We start from the raw sequence: 14,080 nt of genomic DNA on the forward strand, positions 1-14,080 counted from the left end.
TATGTCAGTTACAATTTTATTTTCCACAAGAGCAATACTCTCCTAATTTTGCATTCTTTTGTCATCACTGAAATTATTGGGCAAGAAAATAATTGAAAAATAAATATGAAGCAATATTAGACAATTGAAATGCATGAAAAATAGGCAGCCATGAAAGTTTAAACTGTATAATGGAAAAAGAAAAGAAAATACTTTTATTGGTGTAGGCAAGTGAAAATTGAAATGAGTAGGAAGCTAAAGTTACATTTGATCACATACATTTATTCTCAAGAATTGTTGTGGAATTGCACTTTAATGGAGATTATTCATCAAGTCCACTGGATGCATAATGTGCGTAGATTCAGTGCTTCTGTAGCTCTTTCATTCTGTTGAGTGCACTACCAGCTTGGAACCACTCAATCTGAGTCTCATTGAAGGTGTGGTTCAGCATTATTGTTTCCTGGCTCCCATTAGGATGTTTGATGATGCATTTCAGAGGCTGGTGGAGAAATTTGAGAAATATATATACTTGGACTTCCTATCATAAGCATGCATTTTGTTAAATCACCATTAACTCTGATGGTTTTTAGACATCTGATTCTTGTGGAAGGGAAAATCACTGAGTAGGAATTAAAAATATCCTCTAAAACATTTAGCACAAGAACTTGGGAACATTTAGTTTTGGAAATTAGGAGTCCATATAATATGCCAGGGACGCGGTGGCTCAGTGGGTTAGGACGCTGAGCTTGTCGATCTGAAGGTTGGCAGTTTGGCGGGTCGAATCCCGAGTGCCGCGTAACAGAGTGAGCGCCTGTTACTCGTCCCAGCTTCTGCCAACCTAGCAGTTCGAAAGCACGTAAAAATGCAAGTAGAAAAATAGGGACCACTCCGGTGGGAAGGTAACAGCGTTCCGTGCGCCTTTGGCGTCTAGTCATGCCGGCCACATGACCACGGAGACGTCCTCGGACAAGTGCTGGCTCTTCGGCTTTGAAACGGAGATGAGCACCGGCCCCTAGAGTCGGAAACGACTAGCACGCATGTGCGGGGGAACCTTTACCTTTACCTATAATATGCCATGATTTATTCCCTCATTTGGTCATTTAGCAAATCTTAACAAATATTGAACCCCAAATATGCAAGGAACCAGGAGCTGTTCTAGACTTGGCAGACCATAAGCATTTCCCCTAGATTGGTCTCTTAAATTCAATATTTTACTTTAACTCAGTAACGTTAAGATGCACCAGCTAAGAAATGCTGCTCTCCCCCATTTTAACATCCCTGCAATGCTTCAAATCTCAACAGTATTCTGGAAAGTTCCTGCATCAAGGCTGGAGAAGCTTAGAGAAGTACCACCTCCAAGTGGTTATAGCTTCTTGAGCACATGAAGCACTGGCAAGTATTCAGTTTCTACTCTTAACACTGGATTTGAAAAACATATTTAAATTCTTCCCAAAATACAGTATGTATTCTTTAAATTCATGTGCAACAAAATATTCTGTAGTAGGAAAGAGGAAAAAAACATAAGACACCATATATGATAAAGCAACCTGTACATTTTGTCTATTTCTAAATATATGAGGAGTGTACAAAGCACTTAAATTTCAAACATGAAATTTCATGAAATTTCAAAATGTTCTATTTTGAATATAAAACAGCTTCTGAGGTGTTTCAAGCCCCAATGACTCAAACTCTGTTCCATGCCTGAAGTACTTCCAAAATGCATGGAATAGCTTGTCTTGAACTCAAAACACTAGTTTTCTACTCCAAACAATAAAATTTTATATTAGAAATGTTTTGTGCACTCTTAATTTCCTGTAGATTTGAACATTTCCAAGAATTCAAGTGTATTTACCCATGCAGTTTGTGTCAACGCTGTAACATTGGATGTTCCTGCTCTGACAACTGATGGAAATTGCAGCCATTTTTACTTTGGTTTTAAGATGATTTTTCTTGTTTAGAAATTAGGTGTTGAAGGGGGGATGGGGTGAATGCTTGAGCTCAGCTAGCCATAACAATGCAGCTCCGTGGGAACTCAAGGACACAAACCAATAACGTTTTTGGTGGGCTGAGGAGCTGGGGAGAGAGCCCACGCTCCTGGTTAATTGGAAAATGTGATTTATGAGTGCTTTGTGCCGCTGGGACTTGCAATTTGTTACTTTGTATCTGGGGGAAGGGACTCTAGTTTTGGGTTCAATTATATAGTGCCGATACTTTGTTACCTGAATAAAATGTTCTGTAAGGAAGAATTCTTGCTTTGAAGTTCTTTAATAGGTTTCATCTATCAGAACCATGACAGTTTGGTTGTAATATTATTATTTATCCTTATTATCTTCTATATTCTCCCTCTTATTGGTATTATGCTTATCATTATTCTGTTGCTTTGCATGTACACTGACAGCTTCTGCACCAGAGACAAATTCCATGTTTGTCTAATCACACTTGGCCAAATAAAGTACTCAATTTAATTTGATATACATTGTATTTTTAATATGTAAAGTTCATCAAAATGTATTAATGTATTTTCAAATACATTGTTGCATATATCAGAACCCTAAACTACAGTAGTTCATGATAAAGAAGGCATAAGAAAATGAGATAGGGAAGGAGTAGGGCTGAGATCTGGGACCATTACCTTTCCGGGGGCAAAATCATTTAGATCCACAATGCTTAGCTTGTCCACAGGATGGATCTTGTCGTAATCAGCTGGATCTGCAAATGTTAGTGGCAAGAGTCCTTGCTTCTTCAAATTAGTTTCTGTTAAAAGGATTTGAATTTAATATATTAGAATGTACATTCTAGTAGACTATTGCAAAGAGCAAAACCTCAATACTATTTGTGCATTTTGCAATATGCCTTGCACCTCGTCATAAGTACTTTCAAATATTTATGAAATCAATTGTTTATCACCTTGTCTATATTCCTTCAGCCTTGCATATGTATCCAGTTTTGTGCAGCTGATAGGAATGGTAGTTGTACTTTTAGGTCACTGAAAGATGAAATGGATAGGAAACTAACTCCATCTCTTCAATGGCAGTGCTTAAGATCTTTTTCCTGCCATATGCAGAAAACTATTCTTTCAGTTGTATGCACTGACTTTTGCTCAATTTCTTTATTGCATAATTCAAAATAAACAGAGTTTGCCTCCAGCAAGAAAACATAGGAAAATGTAACAATAAACACAATCAGGTAATCTCCACGCCTCTAAAGTATTTTGAGATATACTTTTGTGCCCTGTGCACATTTATCTTATGCCAGGTTTGTTCTCTGGGGTGAGAAGAATCTGAGAAGAAACTAGGGAAAATAATCATTTGTGTTTGGTCAAACCTATAATTCTTGGGCATGAAAGCAGAAATCCCATTTTACCACCAGCTAGCTTTGGAACAATACATATAGATTCTTGGTTCCCTAACTGTCTTAAACCAGCACTTGCACTATCAAATGACTGCCCTCAACTGAACTGTTAACGGGCTGTGTACTTTACTGAGGTACTTTTAAAAATTTTAAAGGCTGCATGGTTGAGGGAACCAAAAGGAATTAAAGATCACAATGAAAGAAGAACATTTGAACTTACTAATATAGTGTGGAACAAAATACTTTAACGTATTGAAGAATAATTGTGAACAATGGACCCATAAACTAATTTTAAAAATGTCTGACATTATGGACAGACTCCATTTGGAATGATACAGAAGGACATACTATACTGGATATACAAATGAAACTGGATGATGTGACCAGAGTCCCTTATGGCTGATCCTAGGTATGCTTTCTACATCTCCTGCTTTATATCTGAGCTTTTCTTCCTTTCCATCTCTTCCTACATCGTTTGATTGGTTGTCTTGGTGATTACACTTGGGATTAGAACCTAAAGACTGATCATCCCCCCCCCCCTCAGTTTTAGTTTAAAGCCCTTCCAAATACATTCTTCCCAGTTCTTGTGAGGTGCAACCCATCCCTTACCAGAAGCCCTTCATGTAGGTAATGCAGACCGTGGTCTAAGAATCCGAAGTTCTCTTGATGGCACCATCTCTTAAGCCAGTGGTTTATCCTTTGTTCCCTCACTGGATGTTGAATTTTGTTAGAAGTACAGATGAAAACATCACCTCTGCTCCTAACTCTTAATTCATCTTAGCATTTTTGATAATTGTTTTCAGATTCATTGTCATGTAATTCATCCCCACATGAAAGAGCAGAAAAGGACAGTAATCTGTGGGCTTGATTATTTTAGTAAGGCTCTCAGCCACATCTTTTGATTTTGCTCCAAGGAAACAACATACCTCCTTAGACTAATTGACAAATCTATAGACTGCTGATTCCATTTCCCTGAAAAGTGAATTTCCTATTTCCAACACTTGTCTTTTTTTTCTTGGGAAAGTCTACCTACCTGTCACAGGAACACTAGATGTCCCTTCTTGAGGCGTCTGCATGCTTTCTTCCAGGAGGAAGATATAAAATTGATTGCTCAGCTCCAGTGGGGCTGCAATGAACTGGGCTAAACTACACAGCAGGTATAAGTATTGACAGCAATTCAATACTTATTGATTGTAACAATATTACTCCTAAACAATTTTTACCATATTTAAACTGTTTTAAATTTATACTGCAATTAATAAAGAGATAACATGATTCTTACTCCTTACTTATTAGGTTTTATTAACATTGCTTTTTCTTTCCACCAATTGCCTGAAGATATACAAGAAAGTCAAACTAATTATGAGTTCTATTATTTTGGTAAGCAAAATATATTATACATCTAGTAGCCTTCTAGCAGCAGTAGTTTTGCAGAAAGTGGAGGTCTTACCATGAATCCTGGCAAAGCTCTTGACAATAATAGCTCTTCCTCCTAGATGTCGTGGCTCCAAAGCTGCATGTTCTCGACTTGAGCCTTCCCCGTAATTTTCATCTCCAACAACAACCCATTTAACATTATGTTTCTGAAACAAAACAAAAAAACCATTTATTCAATAGAATAAATATATAAATTATGTCAGGAAGCAAAGCAAAAGCTAAATCTGTTACTCCCTTGTTCTGTGAAAAAAAATGGTAAGAATAATGAATGGTGGCATCTGAAAACTTACTTGAGAGCTATGAAAATGGAAAAAAACATAAAGTTGTATAATATTGGAGGGAGACTAGTAACGTAAATTTCCAAAAACCCGTAAGGCCCTCATGTCAGATTTTGTTTTCAGCTTCCTAGCATCCCAAGAATAAATAAGTAGTGGCAATGATTTATTTAATGTAAACACCAAGGAAAGACATTTTCACCCTCAAGTTTGAATGCATTTAAATGTTTAGGCCTGTTATCTTGTGTCAATTACTCTACTGAGGTGAACACAAGTTTAACTAAGGAAAATATAAATACAATAACAAAGTGTTCACAGCAAAAAGAAAGGGCAGAAAGATTCTCATACTGAGTTACTTAGACCCAATTTAATATTCTCTATTTTAAGTGACAGTTATTCTAGGTTTCCTGACACAGATCTTTTCCAGTGTTTTCAAGAGCCACCTAAAAATGAGAAATTCTAATAACTTTCAAAATCTCAGATCTACCTAGAACTTTCACAATTTTCAGTTCTGGGCTTCTGATGGTTTTTGGCTCCCCACAGCATCTAATGACTGTAAAGAAAAACAAGTCTCTTTTTGCTGCTGCATATACACAATATGCCTAAAATACAATAAAATTTCATAGCCTTACCTTGTAGTAACGGGCTGTGTCAGGAACAGGTCCAAACTCCTGTGTTAATGCATTTCTGACTGAGTTGGCCTTGTCATTTTCAATATTTATAGCTCCAATCAATAGATTGTTTGAAATGTTGTCCAGGTGCCCACGGAATTTGAGCCAGGGGCCGGCTGCTGAAATGTGGTCAGTTGTACATTTCCCTTTTACCTGAATGCAAGATAATTACAGACATTCAGTCTCCATAAAAAGAGTATTTTGACAGCATCAAGCAATTTTTAGTACCCCAACATTTATTTACCCTATGGATCATTACCTTGTAGTGTGAAGCAGCTTGCGCATCCCAATGAAGCTCTGAGCTATACTATTGGGAGTATACATTTCCAGAAGGGTCATCCATTCATCCATGACAGCCAGGTCATAGACAAGGGATCAAACTAAATATGATCCACTGGAGAAGGAAATGCAACCCCCTCCAGTATTCTGCCAAGAAAACCAAATGGATATTCACAACCAAGACAATGTAAACATGATATGGAAGATGAGTCCCCAAGATCAGATGGTATCCAACAAGCTACTGAGGAAGACCAGAGGGCAAGTATGAACAGCAATTATTAAAGCCAAAAGAATGTGTAGTTCCTAATGTACTCAGAGACAAAAAGAAAGTTGTTTGGTGTAAATATATATAAATAAAATATAAATAAATAAATAACACGGAATGCGGTATGCAGAATGTAGAACTGTGAACAAACATGATGTCAAAGCAGAAACTCAAGATTCCACATTGATATTCAGGGACTCAGCAAACTGAAGTAAATGGGAATGGGTCATTTCATATTAGAACACCATTTCTTCTACAATGGACAAAGAAAAAAAACGAAGAAATGGAGTAGCTACTGTTATTAATAAAAGGTTGTCAGAGTCAGTGCTCATATACAACCCCCACAAAATGACAAAACAGGATCGGTTTACATCCAAGGCAAGCCAACCAACATTATAGTGAATCAAATCTCTATTCCGACCACATATGCTGAGGAAGTAAATGCTGAATGATTTTACGGTAACTTGCAATGCTTTGTTGAAACAACATCGTAATGGACATTGATTACAGGTATACTGGAATACTAAAGTTGGGAATGAAATAGCACTTGGAATAATGGGAAAATGTGGTCTTTGTACACAAACTGAAGCAGGAAACGTACTAATAGATATTTTTCAAGACAATTAGAAATTTATAGCATAGGCCTTCTTTCAAGAAAGTAAAATACAGCTTTACATATGGATACCATTGGATGAAACATGCTTACATCAAATTGACTATGTAAGGCACCAGACTATAGAAAATGCGAGATTCTGAGTTCTAGTACCAACTTAGGTGTGAAAGCCAGGTGAGTGAATTTGAGCCAGTCTCTCTCTCAGCCAAATCCATCTCACAGAGTTGTTGTTGTGGGGAAACAGGAGGAGAAAGGAATATTAGGTATGTTCGTTGCCTTGTATTATTTATAAAAATAATAAATGGGATAAAAACAAATACATAATCTGCAAATACAACTGTATTCAATCAGGAAAAAAAAGATATGCTGTGTCTTAAGACTGTAAACTTCCATTTGCAAAATTACAACTTAAATTAACGAAAACAAAAGTAGTCATACTAATGAGATAAGGCCTAAGTAATATCCAATATGATTGTAGGGTGAAAATAGAATAGATTCAAATGATTAGATTTGATAAATAAAAATCCCTGAAGAACACTAGATTGAAATTGTGGTATCAATAAAGATGAAGCAAACAAAAATAGTGCAATAAAAGAAAGTGAAATTGCTGTCTGCTGACATATTGCAAACAGGACATACTTTCAGTGCTGAGGAAAGACAGAAAGCAAAAGACAACAGAAATAGAAGAAAATTTGTCCAAATAAATTCCAGAAAACAGCAATAAACAAGAAGTTATGCACTGAAACTGAGGATAATAATCAAATGGGAAAGACAAGTGATTTAAGAAAATTACAGAACCTTTTATGAAATAATTAGTGATTAGGAAAAACAAAGCTTGGCTGAAAAAACAAGAGATGGCACAAATATATGGAAAAACTGTAAACAAAATCCCCAAATTGATGACGCAAAGACTTATTTCAATTAGTTAAAAGGGTGGAAAATGAAGATAAGTGGCTCTGAAAATATCACTATACACAGAACTTCAATCGTTACTGAGCATCCAGCTGAATTGCTTAAAACTCTGCAAGATACTGCAATCCAAGTGCTACCTGCAATCTGCAAGTAAATATGGAAAACATAGCAGCAGCAAGGCACTGGAAAGGATAAATTTTGTATTTCAATCCCAGAAAAGTGCAATGCTAAGACATGTTCCAACTACCAAACAACCATACTTATCCCAGTAAGATAATGCTCAAGATTTTACAATTCAGACTGGAATAAGAAGTGCCAGATATACAAGGTAGATTCGGAAGAGAAAGGAGCGCTCAAGATCTCATTACAAAAATTCTGCAGATAATGGAAAAGGCAAGAAACTTAAAAAAAAAAAGATTTTTCTTCATTGATTATATGTAGTCCAGAACAAATTGCGGATGGCCTTGGCTGTATCAGGCCACCTCATCTGCCTCTTAAAGAATTTGTGTTATGACACAGAAGCAACTGTTTGAAAGAAATATAGAGAAACTATATGATTCAAAATTGGGAAGAAGAGCATCCTATGTATGCTGTTCACTACGTAACTGGACCAATACACTTCAGTTACTTTTGTTCCTTGCATTAGAAATGCTTTATAAGAGCCTATATGAAACAGAATGTTTAGGTATTACCAAATAATATCACAAAACTTTTCAGATTTATCTGTTTGCTGCCAGTTCTTACCTTTATGAGGATCAGCATGTCTTCCAGGTCCTTTCCATCCCACTTGTCAAAGGGCTCAAGTAGTTGCAAACGCTGGCTAGTGGGGCTCACATCCACATGTTGGCTGCTACCATCCTTTGGGGGATACTGATAGGTATCTTGGCCTGGATCAAATTCCTAACAGAAAGTAGGAAAAAGTGACTGCAAGGAGGAAAGGAATAATAATAATAATAATAATAAAAAAGTTGGAAGGGACCTTGGAGGTCATCTAGTCCAACCCCCTGCTCAGGCAGGAAACCTTATACCATTTCAGGCAAATGGCTGTCCAGTCTCTTCTTAAAAACCTCCAGTGTTGGAGCATTCACCACCTCTGGAGGCAGGTTGTTCCACTGGTTAATTGTTCTAACTGTCAGGAAGTTTCTCCTTAGTTCTAGGTTGCTTCTCTCCTTGACTAGTTTCCATCCGTTGCTTCTTGTCCTGCTTTCAGGTGCTTTGGAGAATAGCTTGACTCCCTCTTCTTTGTGGTAGCCCCTGAGATATTGGAACACTGCTATCATGTCACCCCTCACCCTTTTCTTCATTAAACTACACATACCCAGCAACCGTTCCCTATATGTTTTAGCCTCCAGCCCCCTAATCATCTTTGTTGCTCTTCTCTGTACCCTTTCTAGAGTCTCGACATCTTTTTTACATCGTGGTGACCAAAACTGGATGCAGTATTCCAGGTGTGGCCTTACCAAAGCATTGTAAAGTGGTATTAGTACTTCACTATTATTTAGAAAGGAAAGGCAAACACTAAACGTTGGATTGCACACTGCATCTTGTGTATATCAATGGGCCAAATAAAGATAAGACTTTAATCACTTGAACCATTTTGCTCTAGCATCCTCAAGTAGTTTGGCTCAAATAATTTTTCTTTCTCCCTCCCTATATTGAAAGCTTAAATTACTACTCCTAATCTATCTCACTTCAATGTAATACCATGGCTCATGGGAATTACAACCTATAAGGTATCTATGGAGTATTTTGTGTTTTATACAGCTGTACTTACTACATAGTTAGTCTATATCTACCAAACAAACAAAATTATATATTGCAACACATGAAGTCAATGGAACTCTGTAGGGTAGCCAGAAAGTAAAAACATAATACACAATCAAGCTACATTAAAAAGAATCAAAGTGAGGCTGTTAAAAAAAGTTCCTTGCCAATACCTCCCCCCCAACACACACACGTACGTGTACACCCACCCACATAGACACAGTTCCATTAATGTCCTCATCCTTATGCCTGGGAGAAAAGCCAGGTTTATAAGCTTTTCCAAAGGCCAACAGGGTCATAGCCATCCAAATCACTGGAATGAGGTTGTTCATTAGGGAGGCACCATGACAGAGAAGACATGCTTCCTAGAATCTACCAGGTGATACTGCTTCACCAAGGAAACCCGTATCTAGTGGGGCAAACAAAGAAATTTGGAACAGATGATCCCACAAGTAACCTGGGCATCATTTGATAGCCTGGAGTAGAAATCATAACTCGTATTAATGACACGTGATCCCCTGGTGACAGAAAAACTCATCCAGGGCAGTTTCATTGATGATACCCCTACCAATCTGGGATGAAGAGAAGGAATGAAGATTAAGAAAAGATAAGTACCAGTTTTGGCAACTCATCAGCATCAGGTGGTTCAAGTTTAAACTTCTTTCCATCTGCTCCTGTCAGGGAGTCAAGCTCCGGATTAAACTTCAAAGTGCCAGCAAGTGCCAGGGCTGTTACTATCTGAAAAAGGCAATCCGTTATGAGTTAAAAAAAAGGTTGTTTCACTTCAGTTTTAATAGCATGCTAAGTATTTTTGTAATCATCATCCACTAATCCAACTAAAACCCTGGCATTGTATGAAGAAAAATACCTGATTGGGAAAAACTACTTGTAGCATGAAGTTCAAGTATAGATGAGTAAAAATTGGAATACAGGTCCAGAGTTGAATAAATAATCTTAATTAAGTAAAGGCCTCTGAGAAAATGAGGCAATTGAAATACATTCTTTCTCTAATACAGGTAATCCTCAGTAGTCCATTCAGTCAACTATCATTCCAAATTACAACAGTGCTGAACAAATCATGGTTATGACCAGTTGTCAGAATTCAACTTTCCAAGCACCCTTGGCGGTCGGTCACATGATCTTAATCTGTGTGCCTAGCAATCAGTTCGTACTTAGAGCCAGTTGTCAAGTGCCCTGCGATTGTATGATCACCATCTGCAACCTTCCCTGCTGGCTTCCCCAGAAAATCAAGGGGAAAGCCAGCAGGAAAGGTTGCAAGTCACTGGTGTAAATCTCACTTCCTTTGCGCACCTCACCAGCCCCTCTGCACCAACACCAGCCACTTGCATACCCTCATGCATCCTTCCTGGCACAGGTTCCCTGACCCACACGGCACTTCATCCATCCGCCCCAACCCCATGGTGTGAGATGAGTGCAATATCACACAAGCCACTTGCACATCCTCCCTGACTCATGCAGAGCTTTTCACATATCCTTCCTAACCCATTGGACAGTTCTCACACAGTCAGTCCTCCCAAGCAGGCCAGATAGAAAATATAATCAGATAAGATGCTACTACTTTATTGAAAGGCTATATTCTCAGAATCTTGCAAGTCTGAAAGTACAAATCTCCCACTGTTTTTTATAGCCTGAGAACTTAAGGAACGAGGTCCCTTCTGAGCCTCTTTCTCCTACCATCTTGCAGCTGCAGGTTATGACCTTTTATCTGACCTTTTCCTGGACAGCATATCTTCCATCTCTGAAGGTCATTGCCACAGCCTATTACATGCACCCACTTGCACGCTCCCCAATTCATGTAACATTTCTTGTGCGCACCTTGCTCCCTTCCCAACCCAGAAGGTGCTTTTCAGCATCTACTCACATCCTTCCCAACATGCATAGGACCATGCACCTTTCCCAACCGTGTGCATCTCCATAACTCTCCTGACCTGCACAGCACATGTGCAGCCTCTCCGTCCACGCAATGCCTCTCATGCACTCGCTCACACCCTTGTATACCCCCACCAACACAGACATTCTGACTCTCCCAGCATTTCTTGTGCATCCTCTCCAACCCTCCCTTGCGTCTTCCCCTTGCTGTGCTTCTGTGGGCCTGGGACTTGCAACTTCTTGCTGGCTTCCCCACTGACTTTGGTTGTGGAAGCCAGCAGGAAATTGTTTTGCCTAATGCCCATGGAATTCAATTAACTACAGCAACTGAGACTGCAGGGATTGCCATCACTAAATGATGCACTTGGGCTTTATGACTGCATTGCTTATCAACAGAAATTCTGGTCCCAACTGCTGCCGTAAGTAAAGGACTACTTGTATACACAATGGCTTTGTATGGTTTTAGCTTAATATGATGTGTGAAACTAGGCTAAGCAATTTGTGTTTACTTTCATACACCTGTCATATACTATACCTCTGGAGACGTTACAAATGCATGTGTTTCAGGGTTGGCATCATTACGACCAGTGAAATTTCTGTTATAGGATGTAACAATTGTATTCCTTTCACCTTTTTTGGTATCTTTTCTGCAAAGGAAAAAAGTTTGTCCCATAATTAAAAAGTTTATTCTGCTATAAGGGTATGAGCAAATCAAGCTAATGCTCCTAAAGATGCATAGAAAAAAATCCTATTGGATATAAAAGCTGAGTAATTAAGACAAGAAATAATCTACTCAAATAACACGTTGTCTATAGAATGATGTAAATAAACAAGACCCCACACAAAACTCATAGGAAATCCTCATATCCAAAATCAAAGGAATGTTATGTCATCAACTCATATCTTTTCATGTTAGCTTATATTAGAAAATACATAATTTTGTTAGCAATCTAAACTCTTCTGCTCATAATTAAGGTATCATGAAATTGAGATGAAAGTATTCATAAAGTAGAAAGTGCAACATAGTATGGGTTGTACCTATCAAAACTGCATACAGAATCAATTAGTAACAGCCATAATTAAAAAAGAAATGATGAGTTTAGTTAGCTGCAAACGACTTTGAGAAGGTGGCTATTCAGGAACAAGACAGATGTACACACAAATACCAACTAATTTGAAATACAGGTAATTCTTGACTTAACAACAATTCACTTAGCAACTGTTTGAAGTTACAACAGCACTGAAAAAAATGACTTTTGACCAGTTTTCAACTTAAGGTCACTGCAGCATCCCACAGTCACATGATCAAAATTTGGGCACTTGGCAACTGGCATACATTTATGACAGTTGCACTGTCCCAGGGTTATGTGATCACCATTTGTAACTTTCCCAACCAGCTTCTGACAAGCAAAGTCAATAGTAATAGCAATAGCACTTGGACTTATATACTGCTCCATAGTATTTTACAGCACTCTCTGAAGGGTTTACAATAGGGGAATTAGATTCATTCAACAACCATGATTCACTTAGTAATTGCAGTGATTCACTTAACACCAGTGGCAAAATTTTGTAAAATAGGGCAAAACTCACCACTGTCTTGCTTAATAATGGAAATGTTGGGCTTAATTGTGGTTGTAAGCTGAGGACTACCTGTACTAAATAATTATTATTCCTTACAACCATTTCTATTTGCAATGTATGGCAGTGATTGTAATGTATGGCAGTGAAAGTTGGACCATAAGAAAGGCTGAGCGCCAAAGAATTGAGGCCTTTGAACTCTGGTGCTGGAGAAGACTCCTGCGAGTCCCTTGGACTGCAAAGCGATCAAACCAGTCAGTCCTAGAGGAGATCAACCCTGACTGCTCTTTAGAAGGCCAGATCCTGAAGCTAAAACTCAAATACTTTGGCCACCTAATGAGGAGGAAGGACTCACTGGAGAAGAGCCTAATGCTGGGAAAGATTGAGGGCACTAGAAGAAGGGGACGACAGAGAATGAGGTGGCTGGATGGAGTCACTGAAGCAGTAGGCGTGAGCTTAGATGGACTCCAGAAGATGGTAGAGGACAGGAAGGCCTGGAGGAACATTGTCCATAGGGTCGCGATGGGTCAGACACGACTTCGCAACTAACAACAACAACAACAACCATTTCTAATATTTAAATAGTGTATAATCATTTAAAACATGTTTCTTTTGCTAAAATGAACTATTCTCTAAAAATTGCTGAAAATGTAATAAGCAGATCATTCTTTCATATTTGTGGTAATATTATAACATTGCCCAACCATTTTGGAAAATGATCCATATTACAATGAAATACATTTTCAAAATTGAATTCTCATTTCAGCCTGCGATACTGTATTCTTATTGAACTTTACAAACTGTATGTTCCTTCAAAATATATTGAATTAGCTTGGTATATACTAACTGCTGCACAGACATTATATGCTTTTTACTGGAAAGGATGTTTGAACTTTTCACTTGGAAAATGACTAAGCAGTAGGCGTATGTTTGGATGCCTAGAATAACTCCATAACTTAAATGTAAATGTGATACATTGACTGAGAACCTCTATAGACATAAATGTGATAATTGGGATCAGAATTTCTGTTGCTAACCAAGGTGATTGGTAAGTGAAGCATGCTTG

At 38.1% G+C, this 14,080-nt stretch overlaps 1 protein-coding gene across 3 annotated transcripts in view; it reads right to left on the reverse strand.

Moving 5' to 3' along the window:
- ACO2 (aconitase 2) overlaps positions 1 to 14,080 on the reverse strand; it is a 36,651-nt gene continuing 22,571 nt past the window's right edge. The window contains exons 12-19 of one of the 3 annotated variants that reach the window (XR_014026818.1): positions 11,972 to 12,083; positions 10,162 to 10,284; positions 8,527 to 8,682; positions 5,675 to 5,866; positions 4,781 to 4,913; positions 3,940 to 4,106; positions 2,612 to 2,733; positions 1 to 478 (exon numbers count right to left, since the gene is read on the reverse strand). Coding sequence is in view for 1 of the 3 variants with exons in the window: in XM_081330481.1 (XP_081186607.1) it covers positions 341 to 478; positions 2,612 to 2,733; positions 4,781 to 4,913; positions 5,675 to 5,866; positions 8,527 to 8,682; positions 10,162 to 10,284; positions 11,972 to 12,083 (976 nt within the window). In the remaining 2 variants the exon portion in view is untranslated. The remainder of the gene's footprint in view (positions 479 to 2,611; positions 2,734 to 3,939; positions 4,107 to 4,780; positions 4,914 to 5,674; positions 5,867 to 8,526; positions 8,683 to 10,161; positions 10,285 to 11,971; positions 12,084 to 14,080) is intronic. The other 2 variants (XR_014026819.1, XM_081330481.1) reach the window with 2 other exon arrangements.

Source organism: Vipera berus, assembly GCF_964194415.1.
Source record: "Vipera berus genome assembly, chromosome: 6".
In the NCBI taxonomy this organism is placed as follows: Eukaryota; Metazoa; Chordata; class Lepidosauria; order Squamata; family Viperidae; genus Vipera; species Vipera berus.